Consider the following 18,716-nt stretch of genomic DNA (forward strand, 5'->3'; position numbering starts at 1 on the left):
CAACCAGCACAACTCCAGCAGCCATACTGAGTACATCGCACCACATCCCCCTGGTTCCCACCTTCTCAGCAGGACGCTCAGGGGGCACGCACAGTGCTGGTTGAATGCTTACCCCATTGCGAAGCATGTAGTAGTCCAGTGCCTTCCCAGCCTCCAGCCAGATCCCCTTCTTTGGGTCTTCATCCGAGAGGAACAGCCCAAAATCATTGGCTGGAAAATACAGAGAGATTCTGTCTGGTTGGATGGGGCCACTGGGATGTGCTTGAGACAGCAGCACCCCTGGACGCTGCTGGAATTGAATGCAGTGGCCATGAGACCAGGGAAAGCCTGAGTGGGCAAAAAGCTGGCAAACAAACTGCAGAGTGGGTGTTTTACATCTGTTTGTCTGCAGGAAAGCTCATCTGAAGCATGCCCACACAGTGCTAACTGGGAAGTGGCAGTCACAGCTGACAGATGAGCTCAGAGTGGTGGCTGACAGCTCTAAAATGTTTGATGCAAAACATAACAACCAAAAGATGATGATAAAATGCTGAGCATTGCCAAGAAGGGTGCAGGAAACAAGGCAGAGTTTGCAAACACACCAAGAGAGCAGAAGAAGTGATGGACCAGGAGGGGCAGCTGCTTGCTGCGAGGGACTGAAGAAGGATGTGATGGAGGTTCACAAGGTGAATTTGTGCAGAACTTTGATGTTCTACAATCCTGCCCACTAGGGTGGGTCTGCTGCTGCCCAAGGACAGCCCTGGCACTGCTGCTGCGCGAAGTGCTGCCCTGGGAAAAGCCCTTCTGCTCCTTGCCAGCAACCTCTGGTTGTGTAAGCAGGCAGGGAGGGGGAAATTCCTGAGCTGCCCTGTGCCTGCCCAGCTCATGCTGTGCAGGGGATCCTGCTGAACGAGCGGGGAACCAGTGAGGCTGCCCTTTGTTGGCTTTTGGAAAAGCAAGCTATTTCCAAAGCCAATTCTAAGAGGCTCATTCTAAAGCACTGAGAACCAAGCAGCTCACTCAGATCCCTGCAAAGGAGGAGAGAGGCACTTCCTGGGGCAGGGCAAGAGCAGAGCCAGTGCTCAGCACACTGTGCAGGGAGGTGGCATTCAGCCACAAAACCCAGGCAAAAGGCAGGGAAAAGGGCAACACCTGTCCCAGCAGCCTGGGACTCCTCTATGGGGCAGGAAAGCAAGCTCAGAGGGGTTTGCTGGGAAACATGCTCAGATGAAACTATAACAGCATCCTGGAAGAGGAGCCGGGCAGTTCCAAAAGAGACACACAAATGTCACAGGGTAAGGGCAACAAAGAGGAACAAGAGAAAATGGTGAGCTCTGTGGCAGGGATGAGGTAAAAGCAGGTAAGTGGAAGAACTGCCTTGGGGATTCCCAGCATTGCAGCCTGAACGCGGGGACCCAAAGGCTCCTTTACAGCAGGCCTGAGCTTCAGCTGCTGCCAGCAGAGCAAGGGCAATGGTCAGAGCTGGGGCTGAGCAGCTCCCTTTAAGGCTCTCTCCTCGCGCTTTACGAGCAGCCTGGCACAGACCCAGGGGCAGGAAATGCAATGGCTGCAGATCCGCGTAAACACCCCGTCCCCCTCCGAAACCGAAAGCCATGGTTGTGCAGAGCGAGAAGGCATTTCCTCTGCTGCACCAGGAATCTGCTGCTCCCAGATGTCGCTACCTTCACCCCCCTCCTCCCACCTCCTGGAGCTGGGGGTGCCCGTCCTTGGGACGGCTCAGCATCCCGAGGTGCTTTGTCACACACTTAATTTTGAGTCTGACGGCAGCAGGGAGATATTAGAGCTGACAAAGCTCAGCACAACGGCAGCACGTCACGTCCCCACAGACGGCTGCCGGGGAGGGTATATGTTCCCCAAGAAAGGAAAAGTTAACTTATATGGTACAGGAACACCCGCTGGGAGCACCGCAGTTGTTGGAACCCACCGAGTCCTGGCCAGCTTTGTGCAGGCATGTAGGAGAGAGGAGACAGGAGGCAGGGAAAAGGCTCACAGTGATGGACACATATTTCACTTCCAATGCATTTTTCCTACCCCCCCTTAAAGTCCCCAGAATTCTTCCCAGGTTACTGGGAGGAATTCTTCTAAGACTCGCTGCGTGCTGATGGGAAGCCTAAAGCAGATCAAGGGCAGCACTTGCTGGGCTGCAGGAACTATTGCCTGTTCTCATCTATTACTTATTTTCAAGAGAGTGACCTTAGCAGGTGACAGCCCCTGGGCTCAAATAAAGTCTGCTCCTCTTGGAGCTCTTTTGTGCCACTCTGTGTGCAATTCCTTCATGTCTGGGAGCCTGAATACCTTACTAGAACCAAGGCTCATAGAAACAGCTCTATCAGAGCAATCCCTCCAGTTGTTGCAGAGAGGGACCTGTGTCCCTCTGAGCAAGGGAAGGTTCAACACGGGAAACCTGCCTAGAAAGGGGTTTCTTCAACCCCTACAATTCTGTGATTCTGTCTACAGACCTCCAAAACGAGCCACAGTGCACTGACAGACACTTTCTGGCAAGACAACACCACCGAACGCTCCAGCAAAGCCCTAATCTTGCACAAAGCTTCTCAAGCTCAGAATCAAACTTATTCACCCAGGGCTACAAGATGCCTTGAAATGAGCTCTCCCATCGCCATGCAGCACCCAGCAAACACCCTGCGGGTGCAGAAACCCAGACCTTGGGGGGACAGAGCAGGAAAGGGAAGCTGCAAAGAACCATTACACATATATCTTAGAGATGCAAAAAGCAGCACAGAGCAGGCCATAGAGCACAGCCTGAAATAAGATGGGCTTGTCCGAAGCTGCAGGAGCATGCTGAAAGGGTGCTTAAAGGCTGCCCATCACAGGCAGGTGAGAAGCAATGAGAGCAATTCCAGGGCTGCCAGAAGAGAAAAAAGGAGGTGTAGCTGGGGAAGCAGAAACACACTTGCAAAGAGCAGGGGACGAGCCCCAGACCACACACTTACGCTGTCCCATCTGTGCCTCGGGCACGCGCTCCCGGATCATGCGGCAGGCGTCATACACCATGGTGGAGGGCTCAAACTGCATCGTCTTCACCACATTGCCAATGCTGATCTTCAGCGAGAGGGCAACCATGGTGGCGGCCGGGCTATCCCTACTCCTGTGTCACCTGCTGAGGACACAACACATCAGATCCCACCACCAGGCACCGGGACACGATGCTGGGTGGGATGTACTGGTGTTCACCCCTCTGCAGGTGTCTGGAGGTGGTGGGGGAGCAGAGCCCAGAGCTCAGGTCCCAACCCAGGAGCAGGTGATGGTGGTGGAGAATAGAAGTACGGACAGAAGGGCTTCAGATGGAGTTCCCAGCCTGGCCCACTAATGGAGAGCCCTGGAGCTGCTGTGCCCTCATCGTGCACCCAATGTCCCCGAGCGGACTGTGGTGCGCTCAGCTGTCACCCACAGCACAGAGGAAATGTGCGTCAGTAGTATGCTGAGATAAGGCAGCACTGTGCAACAGAAAGGGCTTTAATTAAAACCGTGGCAAAGAAACCACAAGAGGAAAACCTCACGTGGTGCGTGGTCCGACCCCACTATCGAGGTCCAGCAGGGAGCCCTGTGGGGACCCCAGGAAGCGCACACGGCACTAATCGAGGAGACAGGGGCTGGGGCAGCACCCAGCTCGCTGCAATCCGCTCCGGGGGGCTCTGGAGCTTCCTCCCCATCGGATCCCGGCGGCCACAGGGCTCTGCTCGGGAGGAGCGCAGTGCCGCCTCCACCAGCGCGTGGAGCCGCTCCAGCTGCGCATTCCTGAGCCGTTCGGCAATGCGGCGCAGGAGCCCCGTCGGAGGCCCTCGGCCCCCGCCGACGAGGAATGCAACGCGAGCGGGACGGCCCCGCACGCAGCCGCCCCGCAGCCCCACGGCCGGGATCCGTAAGGGGCCGCGGGGGATTTGAAGGGACGGACGGGCGGGGCGGCTGCGGCCAGCGGGACGGGGATCGTCCTCTTCCCTAAATCTAAAAATACCCCGGAGCGGAGCGCTGAGCCTTTTCCATCCCTCCCCCTGCTTCTGCCTGCAGGGCAGGGTCAGGGAGCGGAGAGGAAGAGGAACGCAGAGGCAGGCAAAGAAATTAAAACTGTCCCAAACAATACTGCAAAGAAAACACGGGATGCCGCACCCGGCAGCTTGGCCTCACTCGTGAATTTCTGCAAAATCGGTGAAATCGGCCCCTGGCTGCAGGATATGCCGGAGGCGAAACTGCAATGGGACAGGGGCAGCTCCGGCTCTGTGGGGCCGTCAGCAGCCGCACGTGGCCACCGCCCCGCGCCCCAAATAACGCTGTGCCCCAAATAGCTCTGTGCAAGGCGCTTAAACCGTGTAGAAGCCGGAGGCTCGTTGCTTTTTCTGCGTTCTGAGGAAATGCTTTGTGCGTTGCTCCCCACCAGCGCGTTAAAGCAGAAGTGGTCTCTGCTATTTAAAGCAGTCCCATAACAACGTGGCGGCGGGGTACGGCGTGAGGGTTGAACGTCTGCTCAGCTGCTGCCTCCCACATCCCTGGGGTGTAGGGGAAAGACCTGGGTACATTTCCGCACTGGGGTATGCACGGGGACACTAGGTCAGGCGCAGGGGATGGGAGCATGCGCGTTTGGGCATCGGAGGGCAACGAGAGCCCTTTCGCGAGCTCTGCGGAGGCACCGGCGCGGCAGGAAGCAGATGTGGGCTCTGTGCTGATGACAGCAGCGCCGTGTTCCCAAGGCACCGGTGCAGAGACAACACCGGCAACAAGGGCTACACTGTGATGGTGCCACTGTGGGCACAGCCGAAATGCAAGAAGCGAATTGTCAGCCCCGGGCTGCCCCCCCAGGAGGTGAAAAAAAAAAAAAAAAAAAAAAAGCCAAACGATGTGATGAATGCACACCAATTTTCAGCACTGGCCGCCCTCCAGGGAAAGCAAACAAGTCAGCAGTGCTCGCTGGTAGGCGAGGCAGATAAGCCAGCACAGCAGCAGTGCAGCGGCTGCGGGCACTTCTGCATTTCTCTTCCCTTCCCCGCGACGCCTCCGCCGCCATCCCCGGGGCACAGAGCGATTTTCCACCCCATGACGTCGCCGCTGTATTTATATCTCCCGGCTTTAGAGCAAGCGCTGCTGCGAGCACGGGTACAGAGAAAGTTTTATGTTTGAAAAAAAAAAAAAAAGAGAGAGAGAGAAAAAAGAAAACAAAGCGCAGCCCAGCCGGGTTCTCCTCACGGGCTGTGTCTGCAGGCAGCCTGCTCTGCACGCCGGTGGCACACGTCCAGAGGCCGCAGAGCTTTCCCGAAGGAACCGAATTTGCTGCTCTCAGCCCGGGGGAAGGGGCAGCAGTGCGACCGCACCGCAGGAAGTTCCCGCAGCCCTTCCGCTCCTGCGGAGAGCACCCCGCACCGCGGCACGGCGGAGCACTGGAAGGACTTAAACTGCTTTGTTCTGGATTTCTCTTTTTGTGTGTGTGTTTTTGTTGTGTGGGTTTTTTTGTGTTTTTTTTTTTTCTTTTTCCTTTTAATCTCAGAAAACGCAGCGCGGTGAGGTCTCATGCTCCGACGCTTTCCCCCTCCTCCACCGAATGCAGAAGTTAATGTTTTAACCCAGAGGCGCAGCGCCGGCCCCGCACGCCCCGCAGCACCACGGATCCCGGGCGGGCAGCTCCGCGGCGCGGTGACTCAGCCACACGCAGCACGGCTGATTCACGCCGCTTCCTCCTCTCCGGCGGCCGCGACCGGTTCATGCCCGCCGGGGATGGGCGCCGGGTGGCAGCGGGCTGACAGCAGGGCCGGTGACTTTGTCCCCGGTGAACGGCACCGGGAGGGCCCCCTGCAGCACGGAGCCGCGCACCGCGCCCCACCCTTCCCACCCGCATCCTAAAGTGATGGCGTGGACAGGGGATGCTCCGACTCTCCCCGACTCGCACTGAAATACAGCCCCGCAGCGCAGCGGCACCCACGCCCGCCGGCCCGCGCGGGGTGTCCCGGTCTCGCGGCATCGCTTCCAAATATGGGGCTGGAAGCGATGCATCCCCGGGGCCGGGCGGGGGCACGGAGCTCCGGGGCCGGGCGAGGGCTCCGCTCCGGGGACCGACCGCCGCGCTCCCCACGCGGGACCGCGGCCGCCCCGCGGGTGCGGGAAACAGGATGCGGCCGCGCTCCTCCCGCACGGAGCGCCCGAGGGGGGGCGGCCGCGCCGGGGTGGGGCGCGCTTCGCCCCGCACCGCTCCGCTGCACGCGGCGTCCCCGAGCGGCGCACCCCCCCGCGCCCCGCCGGCCCCGCAGCGGTAGCCCCCATCCCGCGCCGCGTTGCCGCCGCGGGGCCGCCGCGCCGCGCTCCGAACGGTCTCCCCTTCCCCCGATCCCCGCTCAGCGTCGCCCCGCGGTGACGGGGCCGCGCCGCCCGCTCCCGGTGCCGTACCTGAGCGCGGCCGAGCAGCGCGCCGGGGCCCGCCGAGGCTGTGCGGCAGCGCGGCGGCACCGCCCGCTTCCCGCCCCGCCGCCCCCCGCCGCGCATGCGCCGGGCGCGGCACGACGCCGCCGCCGGGCGGAGCGGAGCAGCTCGGCCCGGCCCGGCCCCCGGGCTGCGCCGCGCAGCGCCGCGCTCGGTCCCCGCCCACGCCCGCCCGCGCCCCGGGGCCGCGCCGCACGGACCCGCCGCCGCCGCCACGCCCGCGCGCGCCCGCCGCCCACGTGCCGCGAGCCAATGGCAGCCCGCGCTGCCCGCGTCCCGTGGGGGCGGGGCCGGGCGCGGCGGGGCGGGGCCTCGCGCGGGGGCTGCCGGGCGGCGGTGGCGTCACCGCGGGGCGGTGGGCGCGGAGCGGAGGGCGCGGCCGCGGGCTTTTGGGCGCGGGGCGGCGGAGGAGCGGAGGAGCCGAAGCCGGGCCCGGCGCGGCGCCCCACGGCGGCTCCTGCGCTCCCCGGAGCGCCTGCGCTGCGCACCGAGCGTGTCTGCGGCCCGCCCGTTCTGTCGCGTCGCGCTGCTCGGGCTCGAGGCCCGGCCCGCCCCCCGTTCTCCCGGCGCCGCCGAGGCCCGGCTTCCCCCCTTTCGCTCTTACCCTTCGCGACCCTTCGCGACTCCTTCCCGCTGGGGCTGGGCGCCTCCTGGCTCCGATGGCGGGCCTCGAGCCTCTGGCCGCGCTGCCGGACGGGGACCTGCTCGACTTCCTGCTGAACGATGACGCGCCGGCGGCGTTGAGCCCCGCGGGGGACAGCCCACCGCTGGGGGACTGGGTGCTGCCGGAGCTCGAGGTGGGTCGTGGAGGAGCCGCTGCCGAGTGCTGGCAGGAGGGTTGGCTCCTGCTTAGCTGGAGGTTTTTCTCCGCAGCTCCTGGACAAGGAGATGGACAGCTTCATCAACTCCCTGCTGAGCCCCTCTGAGGACGAACCGTGCCCGCTGCAGGGCTATTTGCCCGCTGACAGTGACAGCAGCACTTCTGAGGATCAGAACCCGTTCCACAGCTCAGGCAGCGATGTTGCCGGCAGTCCTCAGAGCTCAGACATCGTGCAGTTTGATCACAACTATTCCCTCCATCAAGATTGGCCAGCACTGGAAAGTGTGAGGTCTGACATGGCAGAAGGAGACGTTTCCATTGACCTCGGTAAGTGATGTGTGGGATCCATCTGTCCTAGCTGGTGCCTTGTGTGGACGTTTGGCATAGAGACACAAAGTAATGTTGGAGAAAGATGAGCATGGTGGTTTTTCACTGCCATATGAGTGTGATTTCATGCTAATCAAATATGTCTGGTGAGGTTTTTGTGCAGCTTTATTAAGGCCCAGACCTTGATTCTGCCTTTATTTCCCAGAGACATGGATGTGTTTGGAAAGCACAAATGAGACTCTGGAGCAGAGCTGCAGTTTTCCTATCACTGTTGCTGTGGATGCTGGACCCCAGCATATGCCTGGAGCCCCCATGCAGGTACTGAATCTTGTGCGTCAGGAAGTGTGTATTTCTGGGCACTGTATTTGCTTTTGCTCACATCTCCCTTTCTCTCTGGGCATGGCCACTCGAGGAATGTTTTAAGGGAGACAGTGGTGCTGCTTTGGGAGAGCCGATTCTGGTTCTGAAAACTTTGCACACTTTCTCTACCTAGCAATGGACTCCCTTTATTTTGTGTTCTCAGTCGATATATTTTTCTTGGTTTGTTTTTTCTTTTTTCCTTCCAGTCCAACTTCCCAGAGCTGGTCCTGACTGAGGAGGAGAGGCAGCTTCTGGAGAAGGATGGCGTTTCCTTACCAACCTGTCTGCCACTGACCAAAGTGAGTCCTCACTGCAGCCTCTAACTCCCAAGCAGACCTGGACTCCTCCAACCCTTCGGTGCTGAAAACGCAGGACGATGCCTTGGTGGTGAGACAATGTGCTCTCCTACACCACCAGTGCTTTCAGTCTTTTTCGTCCTACTTGGTGCTTCCTGAGTTGTGTTTTCCATCTCCCTCCAGTGTGACCCAGTCCTCTGGTACACCATGAAATTGCCAGTCTTATCAGCAGACCAGAGTTTGCTGTGCAACCTGTGCAGTTTGTCCATTGGTCTGAAAGGGACAGGGGACAAAAGTACATTGCTTTCTGCTTCTCTAAGCAGGGCTGAGTGCTACACAGGATTTGTAAGGGCTGGATTGCCTTCACCCAGGGCTGGCTGCTAATGGGAAATGGTTCTTGCAGGCTGAGGAGCGACTTCTGAAGAAGGTGCGTCGGAAGATCCGGAACAAGCAGTCAGCCCAGGATAGTCGTCGCAGGAAGAAAATCTATGTTGATGGCCTGGAGAACAGGTATGAGCACACAGTACCTGTGCTGTGCTACTACTGAGGTCTTGCCACTGTGGGCAGAAAATAAGCAGATCCTGGAGGGAGGTCAGAAGCTTGGGGCATAGTCTGCCTGCTCTCTTGCACTTGGAGAACACCCAGAGCTTGCTTGCTTTGAGCCAGGTGCTGACCTGCTAGGTCCGTCATGTTCTCAGTATCAGGCTAGTTTGCAGTACAAACTGGTATCTCTGAACACTGGTGCTGCTGTGCTGCCAGGAGTAAGCATCCTTACAGATTAGGATGGTGCTTCCCTGAGGGACTCAGCAAAGACTTCATGTCCCTCCCCGCCCTTTTTCCCCATGTCCTGTGTGAGGTATGGTCTCTGGGCTTTGCCCCACTTGGTGTCCAGTAGACTCCAGAAGTGCTTTCGTCTGGCCCAGCCACTCAGGGATGGTGGCTGATCCCATGAAAAGGGATGCCAGAGAAGTCCCTGCTGTTGTCTAATAAATTAAAACCTTTCTGTTTTTCTCCTTTGCTGTTCGTCTGTCCTGGGCAGGGTGGCAGCTTGCACAGCCCAAAACCATGAGCTGCAGAAGAAGGTGCAGCTCCTGCAGAAGCAGAACATGTGAGTTCTTGTTTGACATGGTAGGAGATGTGGTGGGGAAGGTTGTTCTCTGCAAGGATTATATTCTGTCACTGGCTGTGAAGGAGAGGAGCACAGTAGCTTTAGCTGCTGCATTAACCTGCCCTATTTGCTATGCTGCAGGTCTCTGCTGGAGCAGCTGCGTAAACTGCAGGCCTTGGTGAGACAGTCCACAACCAAAACTACCACAGCGAGTACCTGCATCATGGTGAGTTAGGACTAGAGGGAATGGTTTCAAGCTGCGCCGGGGAAGATTCAGGCTGGATATTAGGAAATACTACTTCTCTGAAAGGGTGGTCAAGCACTGGAATGGGCTGCCCAAGGAGGTGGTGGAGTCCCCTTCCCTGGAGGTGTTCAAGGAACGTTTGGATGTTGTGTTGAGGGATATGGTTTAGCGAGAACCATTGGTGATAGGTGAATGGTTGGACTTAATGATCTTATAGCTCTTTTCCAACCTTAGTGATTCTGTGAGTGTCTTCAGCCCCAGTGTTTGTGATGGAGGGGTCTCTGCTGTCCCCGTAAGCATTTATTGCAGCTTATGATGCCTATTCACATTTTTTGCTGAAGGCTTTTCTTTGTTTCCAGGTCCTTGTCCTTTCCTTCTGCCTCATTCTCTCACCCAGCCTCTACTCGTTTGGCAGCAGAGGGCCACAGCCAGAGTTCAGAGGTGAGTTCTCCAAGCATGATTCCAGGAAAAACGTCCGCAAGAACGGAGCACTTCCCACAGAGACAGCCTGAACTCTGGGGCACTTCCAGCCCAAGAGCCCCTTGCCTGAGATGAGCATTTCCTTCCCTTTCTTAGCCTGTCTCCAGATTCTTTCTCCCTCTCACCCAGGGCTAGGGGTGATACCACCAAACTGTAGAGTTCCTCTGCTGCTTGCAACACAGGCTGTGCTAATGGCTGGCAGCCGTGGAATGTTTTTTCTGTGCCTCACTGGGAGGAGGCAGCCTCAGCAGAACAATTTGAGCTTATCTTGCAGGTTCTGTATTGACCTGCAGGACCGTGAGGGGTTGATGCATCCTGCTCTCAGGGTGGGTGTGTTGAAGCTGGCTCTCCCTCTTTTGCAGTTCTGTCACGGCAGATTCGTGAGTTCCCAAACAAGGTCTGGCAGGCAGCACCCGCTGTGCAGGAGGAAGTTGTACTGGAGAGGTTCAGTCCAGAGCCTGAAGACACTTCATTGTTGGGCAGCCTCAATCAGTCACGGGAAGAGGGGCAGAGTCCACCCAAGCCTGATCCAAGATCTGTGTTCAACAGCAACTCATCCTCTGACCCTCCTGTGACAGCAGGCTCAGAGCTGGGCCCTCCCCAGCCGCAGGAGCAGCACTACCGGAGAGATGCCTTGCAGTCGGAGGTGCTGGCACCATGGAAGGATGAGAGTCAGGAGTGGGTGGAGCGCACCACCAGCGTTGTCATCCAGCAGCACCGCACCGATGAGATGTGACCATCCCCTTCTTGCTGCCTGACAGGCTGGGCACACTGTTGGGGAGGGTCAGCCAGAACTGTGTTAACAGATAATCTGTAAAAGCAAATGCTTTTATGTAGTCTCCTGATTGCTGGCAGCTCAGAGGAATCATTTTAGAGAGGAATCATTTTAGAGATGATCTATCCTTACACTCTGCTCTGTGTATCTGTAACAGAGGCTCCTATCTAAGATGTGGTAGGAAGCTCAGGGAGCTTTGTTCCCTGCAGCCTTAGGCAAGCCTTCAGACTCACTGGGGATGGGCTCTGGCCTGGAAGCTGAAAGCATCTGGGCCTGAGGTGTGAGTATCTGCAGGCTGCCTCTGATGAATGCCATTGCCTCGCTTCTTCCCTGCCCAGATGGAAGTGAAAAGGCTGGGTCTTGCGCTTCTTACTGCATCTGGTGGCCACAAGCACGTGTCCCTTGTCCCTTACTTTAGTCCTTCAGTGATTTCTGATTTCTCAGTATGATGCTGATCTTTAGTGCCCTGACAGGGAGTTGTCCTGCCCTTGCAGCAGACCCTGCACTTCCCCTTGTGAACAGTTCTTGTTCACTGTTGAGCCATGGGTGCAGCTTTTGGTGTAGCTAGAGGAGATACTCTAGGTGATACTGAGGTGTTCTTTCCAAGTTGTGCATGCCTGTTTCTGTCACAGACACCTGAGCCTTTCCTCTCCCAAAGCTCTGGGAGCTGGGCTTCTGCCCCTGAGGGAGATGGGGAAGCTTTCTGCTGGACTACTAACTGCAGGAGAGAGCTCAGAGAAGCAGAGCTTCTTATTCTGAAGGTTTTCCTTTCTGCAACTCAGATTCACAGCTGCACTGTGAGCTTGAGCTTTTCTGCACTGACCAGTGAGGCTTTTTGCTGGCTCTGGTTGCTCTGTGAGGCTGAGCAGAAGCACTTTGCATTGGGGCCTTGTGTCTTTCCTGGGATACAGTTGAATGGTACCTGTTGAGCTTATCTCTTTGTCCTACTTTATATCTAAGCAAATGACATTTCCTTGTTAATGATGGGAAAATAAAACATGTTCTCTGTGCAACTGTGCACTCCATGGTCTTTTCAATCCGGGGTTGGGCTGACCAGGTGAAGATGGGGCTGTGCAAGGGTTTGGGAGCATTGTGAAAGGACCCTGAGTGCAGGAGCCCTGCTCCCAGGCCAGCAGAGGCCAGGGGCATGCAAATACCCTCAATTTGTTCAGGACACATTTATGTTGCCAGCACAACTTATGTTGCACAGTGACAATGCTCACAGCACCATGCCATACAGAAATGCAGTTACCACAACGGAATTGAGCAGCTTCCCTTGTAGGAAGCACAAGTAACTGCTGTCTGCCCCCACCTCTGTTTTCATAAGGAGGAACTGCACAACTGCAGGAAGGCTGCAAGTCTGGAGTGGTGCAATAGCCCCATTGCTGGGGGGACTGGGGAGGGCCCTGCCTGCTAGGAAGATGATGGATGCTAGATCAAGGCTATGTATTGGAGTCAGGTGGGATCGCTGGATCCACAGAGACATCAGTGGCTGTGGAGTTTAGGTTGTGCTGAGCCCTGTACAGGGTTTGGGGTGCAGGAACTCGGAGAGGCAAGCAGCACATGCTTGTGGTATGAAAAGGTCCTTGTGCAGATGGACAAGAAGTTGAAGTGTATGCCAGATTTCATCGTGGAGGAGAAAAAGTAAAGAAGGATGTCTTAAGCCTGGGCCATGTTTCTGAACTGACAATAGCATGCTTCTAACAGGATGAGGCTGCTCATCCTGTTAGCTCAGAGACCCTCAGTCTGGCCTTGGGAAGACAGCCATGCTCACCGTGGGAGCCACTGCACCTCCTGCCCCAGGAGCCCTGCTCAGTGGTGGGGAGGTGTAGGAGTCTTGGCTGGATTTTGTTGTGTTTTTTCACAAGTCAAAGCTAAGATGTGTAATGGCACTGATGCTACCTCCAGCCCCTGGTGCTGGCCCAGCTCTACCCCACATCCCTTGGAGTGATCCGAAAGCAAAGCGGGTGGTGCTGCCAGCAGTGCTGAGAGCAGACAGCACGGTTGCTCCGGGGCCAGGAGCATGGGGCTCTGCTCAAAAAGCACTGGACCTGGTGCTGCTGGCACGGGGTGTTGGCCACACCAGCCAGAACAACAACCCTTCTGTGCAGAAAGATACTGAGACTGAGGTGAAGACTCTGGAGTATTTCAGAGCCCACAGCTGTACTGGGTAGAATAGTAGGGGACTCTGCTCTCATAGCCTGTTCTGCTCTAGTACTGCTGTTTTTTCTCCTTGCTTTCTTTGCTCTCACTTCTGTGCCACAGCAAGCGGCTCTAAGCCAGTAGGGGAACGGAAATGCAGCCTGGACCTCCCACTGTGGGATGAGGGGCAGCGATGATAAAAATGCCAGGAATGAGCCCTTCGGTCAAAGAGGCTCGTGTTTTATTCCTGCAAGGCAGAGGAGCAGGAAGTGTGCTATTTCTGCAAGCTCCTGGCAAAGCTGTCCCTGACAGCTTTCCTTGCACACTGTGGGGATTGAAGCTCTCCCTTTGTGCTCTGTGGGCCTGTGCACATGCAGTCCCTGCACACAGTAGCAAATACAGCCCGTCTTCTCTTCCCTTTTGACTTCTTAAGCTTCCTTCCCAACCCACTTCCCAAATGTGTGCAGCCTCAAAGGCATTGAACAGTACCTGCGGTGGCACAGGGGACATGGTGACGCAAGTGTCATTGCTGGCACTGCCACGCCATGGGATGTGGGACAGGTGGGGGGAGAGGAACTGGGATGCGGCGGGGTAATAAGGGACCCAGAAGTGCAGCCTGAAGGAACATCGCAAGAGCCAGAGTGTGTCTGATGTAAAGCTTTATTGGGAGCAATGTCACAAGCAGTGTCAGCACTGCAGCATTGCTGCTGAGGTGGGAATCGCAGAGCCATCCTCACTCCTTCACTGAGCGCAGGCGAGTGAAGACATTGTTGCCGACCCTGTGGGGACAGAGGGGAGATGTAAGGTGGGAAGTGCACAGCCACTAGGTCACTGGCTTTGACCATGTTCCCCTGCCCTGGGCTCACCTGGTGGCTTTCCAGTCATCATCAATGTCATCAACACTTGATCGCAGCAGCCACATGGTCTTCAGGACCTCCTTCCCACCCCTGTCTATGAAGCACTGGCCCGTGAAGACAGTGGTGGACTCTGTGGGAAAAGGGGCAGATGAGAGGAGTGGGGTCGTGAGCTCCACAAAGGGCAGGGCAGTGCCAGAGCCATGGTCCCATGGTCTGCCCTGGGGACAACTCATCTGAGCTCTCCCTGCCTTCAGGGAACAGCCCCAGCACCTCCCCTGCACCCAGGGACCAGAAGGTGACACCAGTCCAGCAGCTCTGGGGGAACGGATGGGGCAGCACCAGGGCCATGGGAGGCAGGGCATCATTGGAGAAACTACAGGGATGGGTAGGAAATTATCAGAGACACCACAGAGAGGAGGAGAGATCATCAGGGACGCTGTAGGAAAGTGCAGAAGAGCACTGGGAACATTGCAGGGAAGGGGGAAGGGCAAGAGAGCATTGGAGATGTTGTGGGGAAGGGCAGGAGAGCAAAGGGGATGTCAAAGGGAAGGGCAGCAGAGGAGCAGGAACATTGCAGGGAGGCTGGGGGAGAAGCACCTGAAAACTTCCAATTGACAGTGAAGCCGAAGGTGGGCTGGGTCTTCTTGTTGATGTTGTTTTGGGTCCCGTACAGTGGTGACAATTTGATGTCATTTGATGTGGATGTTACAGCTGTGTGGTAGGTGCCACTGAACTCGCCTCTGTTGTTCACAGCCCCGATGGTCATGTTGGAGCCCAGGTCGTTCGTCCATTTCCCAGTCAGCATGCACTGGAATGAAGCACAGGGATTCAGTGCCGGGCAGGAGGCAGGGATGGGCTCCTAGGAGCACCCACTCCCAGCCCCATCCCGTTACCTTTCTGGCAGAGTGGCCGGGAGCCAGCAGAGCCAGGCTGAGCAGCAGCAGCAGCAGGGAGGAGGTTGCGTGCACCATCTCTGCAGCAGGTGGACAGCCGGCCGTGCTCCTGGCAGGACTCATCCCTCCTGCACGCCCTCTCGCCTTTTTATTGCTCCCATCACTGACTCTGCCCAGTGTTATGCAATCTGGGTGAGCCCACATTTGCTGTTCCTGGTTGCAAACATATTCCCAAAATAATGTGCTGAAACTGACCCTCCTTGCTTAAGACTCATGTTTGTGAAGGACCCTTCAAGGAAGCTGGCAGCAGGGTGCTCAGCTGGGGAAAATCCCTTTTTCACAGGTCACTCTTCTGCTGTCTGTTGATCACAGCACAGCCATCCACAGGGTGCCTGACATCATTAATGCCTATCTGGGAATGGCAGCACCCAGGCCCCATGCCATTCTTCCTCACCTTGCTCAATCATGCATACTACTTTGGGACCAGACTGCAAGGGTCTGCAGGTGTTCCCTACAGCTTGGTCCTGTGTGCAGCTGGGCTCTGGGTGCCTGCTGCAGATCCGATGGCTCAGACCTGCCCCAGGACTGCAACACGCTGCAGAAGGCAGCAAAGAGCACAAAACCCAGCCACATCCCACCTGCACCTGGGCTCTTTTTGCTCAGAGCTGGTGTGCAGGTTCACTGTTGTTTTAACAATTGGCTTTTGTTGGAGGAAACAATATTGTTTATGGAAAAACAAACATTCCCTGAATATCTTGGATGTCATATTTTATTGCCAACGAATATCGCAATTGTCCTGGGGTCTTGTGTATTTTCATGCTTCCCCTTCTGTTACATTTTTTGCTGACAAGGGAGGCTGATGTAACTTGCTTTGCACTGTATTTTCTTGTATGTTCCTTTGCAACATTCCAGGGGTCTGTTAAAATAAGAGTGTTTTACTTCTGTGTTCATCACACTGTAACCTCATGGTGACCTGCATGTCAGAAAGCACTCCCTATTTCTTGTAAGGGAAACAGAAAATTGGCTGCTGTGGTCAGTTTCTCTTTCCCCTTAGACTCACTTCTGAGCTCTGATTATAGAAACTGATCCCTGCTCCTAATGCTGAGCACTGCACTGCCCAGCTGCCCCAGTGCCATCTCAGTGCCACTTGTTACCATCAGTCAGTATCAACTTGTTACCACCACTCTGCAGACCCACCAACACTGCTCTTCCATGAGGGGCCACATCCTACGGTTCATTTCCTGATGGATTTCCCAGCCCTTGTGCTCCTGCTGCTCACTCCCCACTCTGTGACAGCAGCCGTGCCTGGCTGGCCCTTCCTGGCTGCTCTTCTGTAGGAAATTCCTGCCCCAGTGTTTACTTTGCCTTTTTCTGGGAATTGGCTGCACGCTAAGTTTCCCTTTCCCACAAGGCTGCTGAGTTCACTTTGGCTGCTCAGGTTCAGCTCATTTACACATGGACAGGCTTAAATCCAGCAGAATAGAACCTACAACACTGCCATTACCATTGACCTTCATAGTCATAGAATCACAGAATATCCCAAGTTGGAAGGGACCCACAGGCATCACCAAGCCCAGTGGTGCATCTTGTATCTTGAAGATGGATTTGTTGGCAAGTCTCAGATAAGGGTACTGAGCAAGGCAGGAGCCAGGAGGAGCCCTGTGGCTGAGTCAGCCCTGGGAATCATTTCTCCACAGTGGAGAAAATGACTTCTCTTTGGTTGCCCAAAGTAACCCAAACCACCCCAGCCTACAGACGTGTCCATATGGACCTATCCAAAAGCTGACTCTTTAAGATACAATTTTAACTGAAGTGCTTGTAAAGTAAGAAAAGAAAATAGTGAAATTGTCCAACAACTCAGTAACACCAAATTTCCCAGCCTTTGAATGAAAGCCTGTATAAGCTTATTGTATAATAAGCAATAAACTTATTGTAGAAGTCATTGTATAAGCTTAAAGGGCGATGCCAGTAGGTCACACCAATAAAAGCAGCCTCTAAGAAGGCGTGACGACTTTCACAGCTGTTTTTGTTCTTTGCCTGTTTGGATCAGGATGTGGTTATTGTGGTGGCCAACGAGGGTGAACGGCTTGTTCCTTGGCAAGGAGCAAACATCCCTGTCCTGGCACCCATTCTCCAGTCCTACAAGGGGGGACAATGGGCACAGGTGGTAGGGAGCAGGCAGCAGTGTGACATGGGCACGGTGCCCCAGGGTGGCCAGCACTGCGCCACCACCCACATACTCCGAAGCCACAGCTGAACTCAAGCCATGGCACCTGTGGATGTGGGAAGCTGCACTGCACAGTGCTTCCAGTGTGAATGCAGGGGCCTGGGTGGGATGTTCCATTGCAGTGTCCACATGGAGGCAGCAAGGGGTTGACAGGTGAGGGCTGAAGGGTACCTCCCTGGAACCAGTGCAGCCATCACATGAGATGTGATCTTGGAGTAACAGTGACAACTAACCAAGGAGTCCAGCCCTTACTTCATTAATCAGCCTCAGTCATGGAGCCAGCCCTAGAAACCTTCCAAGCAGCCTGGTGTCATTTCATAGAATCACAGAATGACTTACCTTGGAAGGGACCTCAAAGCTCACCCAGCCCCAACCCCTGCCATGGGCTGCTTGCCCCCACCAGCTCAGGATGCCCAGGGCCCCATTCAACCCAGGGATGGGGCACCGCAGCTGCTCTGGAAAGTCTGTGCCACAGCCTCACTGCTGTCTCAGTGAGCAATCTTCTCCTCACATCTAACCTAAATCTCCCCTTTTAGTTTAGAGCTTCCCCCTTGTCCTGTCACTATCAAACTGTGTAAAAGTCAGTTCCCCTCCTGCCTGTAGGTTCCTTTCAGGTATTGGAAGGATGCAATGAGAGATCCTCTTCTCCAGACTGAACAACCCCAACTCGCTCAGCCTTTCTTTGCAGGAGAGGTGCTCCATCCCTCTGAACATCTTTGTGGCCCTCCTCTGGACCAGCCCCAGCAGCTCCACATCCCTCCTGTGCTGAGGGCCCAATCCTTTACACAGTACTGCAAGTGGGGCTCGTGAGGGCAGAGTAGAGGGGGACTGGGTCATGTTAAATCTTTCATGTCAAGTCCTTCTCTGCAGGGCTGCTCTAAAGGAGTTCTTTTCCCAGTTTGTGCACACACCTGAGATTGCACTGACCCAAATGCAACACCCTGCACTTACAGGATCAGTGAATCATAGAATATTAAGGCTGGTACAAGATCATCCAGTCCAACTATCCACCTGACACCAACAGTTCTCACTAAAACATGTCCCTCAACACAATGTTTAAATGTTCCTTGAACACCTCCACGGTTGGGGCAGCCCGTTCCAGTGCCTGACCACTCTTTCGGAAAAGTATTTCCTTATATCCAGCCTGAATCTCCCCTGCTACAACTGGAGGCCACTCCCTCCAGTCCTACCACCAGTTACACGAGAGAAGAGGCCAACCCCCAGCTCAGTACAACTTCCCTGCATGGAGTTACAGAGAGCAGTAAGGTCTCCCCTGAGCCTCCCCTTCACACTGAACAATCCCAGCTCCTTCAGCCGCTCCTCATAAGCCCTGTGCTCCGGACCCCTCACAGCTTTGTTGCCCTTCTCTGGACACACTCCAGGGCCTCAGTGTCTTTCTTACAGTGAGTGGCCTAAATCTGAACACAGTACTTGTTCAACCTCATTTGTTTCACATTGGCCCACTTTTTGAGTGTGTCCAGGTTCTCTGAATGGCATCCTTTCTTTCTGCCATAACAACTGTACTCAGCTTGGTGTCATCAGCAAACTTGCTGAGGGTGAATTCAACCCCAGTGTCTATGTGGTTGATAAAAATATTAAAGAATAACAGTCACAAGTTGGGCCCATGGGGGCACCTCCAGTCACTGGCCTACACCTGGACATAGAGCCATTGACCAAAACCCTCTGACTGCAACCACTCAACCAATTCCATACCCATCAAATAATCCAGCCTTCAAATCTATCTCATTCCAATTTACAGATAGCGTG

The 18,716-nt window shown here is 55.7% G+C and overlaps 3 protein-coding genes across 6 annotated transcripts in view; 1 reads left to right on the forward strand and 2 right to left on the reverse strand.

Moving 5' to 3' along the window:
* Positions 1-7,120, reverse strand: part of TLN1 (talin 1) — a 31,681-nt gene extending 24,561 nt beyond the window's left edge. Inside the window, exons 1-3 of one of the 4 annotated variants that reach the window (XM_031609888.2) lie at positions 7,025-7,120; positions 2,952-3,115; positions 113-210 (exon numbers count right to left, since the gene is read on the reverse strand). In XM_031609888.2, coding sequence (XP_031465748.1) covers positions 113-210; positions 2,952-3,081 — 228 coding nt within the window. In that variant the 5' untranslated portion in view covers positions 3,082-3,115; positions 7,025-7,120. Of the gene's footprint in view, positions 1-112; positions 211-2,951; positions 3,119-3,192; positions 3,749-6,387; positions 6,476-7,024 lie in introns of those variants that run through there. The other 3 variants (XM_031609886.2, XM_031609887.2, XM_090132547.1) reach the window with 3 other exon arrangements.
* CREB3 (cAMP responsive element binding protein 3) lies at positions 7,080-11,843 on the forward strand. Its single transcript, XM_031609890.2, has 9 exons — positions 7,080-7,217; positions 7,294-7,567; positions 7,773-7,885; positions 8,134-8,226; positions 8,627-8,733; positions 9,263-9,331; positions 9,473-9,557; positions 9,935-10,016; positions 10,418-11,843. Exons 1-9 carry the CDS (start codon positions 7,080-7,082, stop codon positions 10,789-10,791), a joined length of 1,335 nt encoding a protein of 444 aa, XP_031465750.2. The 3' UTR covers positions 10,792-11,843.
* Positions 11,844-13,618: 1,775 nt separating this feature from the next.
* On the reverse strand, positions 13,619-14,873 carry LOC116239706 (avidin-like). Its single transcript, XM_031609883.2, has 4 exons — positions 14,723-14,873; positions 14,427-14,637; positions 13,839-13,959; positions 13,619-13,751 (listed from the first exon to the last, which is right to left on the reverse strand). The coding sequence occupies exons 1-4, from the start codon at positions 14,843-14,845 to the stop codon at positions 13,706-13,708; spliced, it is 501 nt and encodes a 166-aa protein (XP_031465743.1). The 5' UTR covers positions 14,846-14,873; the 3' UTR covers positions 13,619-13,705.
* Positions 14,874-18,716: the final 3,843 nt, after the last annotated feature.

The sequence above is a fragment of the Phasianus colchicus genome, chromosome Z (assembly GCF_987193195.1).
Source record: "Phasianus colchicus chromosome Z, bPhaCol1.hap1.1, whole genome shotgun sequence".
NCBI lineage: Eukaryota > Metazoa > Chordata > Aves > Galliformes > Phasianidae > Phasianus > Phasianus colchicus.

Excerpts from the sequence above, each read along its gene's own strand:
- CREB3 (XM_031609890.2), top strand. The coding sequence starts at position 7,080 with ATGGCGGGCCTCGAGCCTCTGGCCGCGCTGCCGGACGGGGACCTGCTC. Across the intron at positions 9,332-9,472 it reads CTCCTGCAGAAGCAGAACAT|GTCTCTGCTGGAGCAGCTGC; the intron begins GTGAGTTCTTGT and ends GCTATGCTGCAG. Across the intron at positions 10,017-10,417 it reads GCCACAGCCAGAGTTCAGAG|TTCTGTCACGGCAGATTCGT; the intron begins GTGAGTTCTCCA and ends CCTCTTTTGCAG.
- LOC116239706 (XM_031609883.2), bottom strand. The coding sequence starts at position 14,845 with ATGAGTCCTGCCAGGAGCACGGCCGGCTGTCCACCTGCTGCAGAGATG. Across the intron at positions 14,638-14,722 it reads CCGGCCACTCTGCCAGAAAG|TGCATGCTGACTGGGAAATG; the intron begins GTAACGGGATGG and ends GCTTCATTCCAG. Across the intron at positions 13,960-14,426 it reads TGTCAATTGGAAGTTTTCAG|AGTCCACCACTGTCTTCACG; the intron begins GTGCTTCTCCCC and ends CTTTTCCCACAG.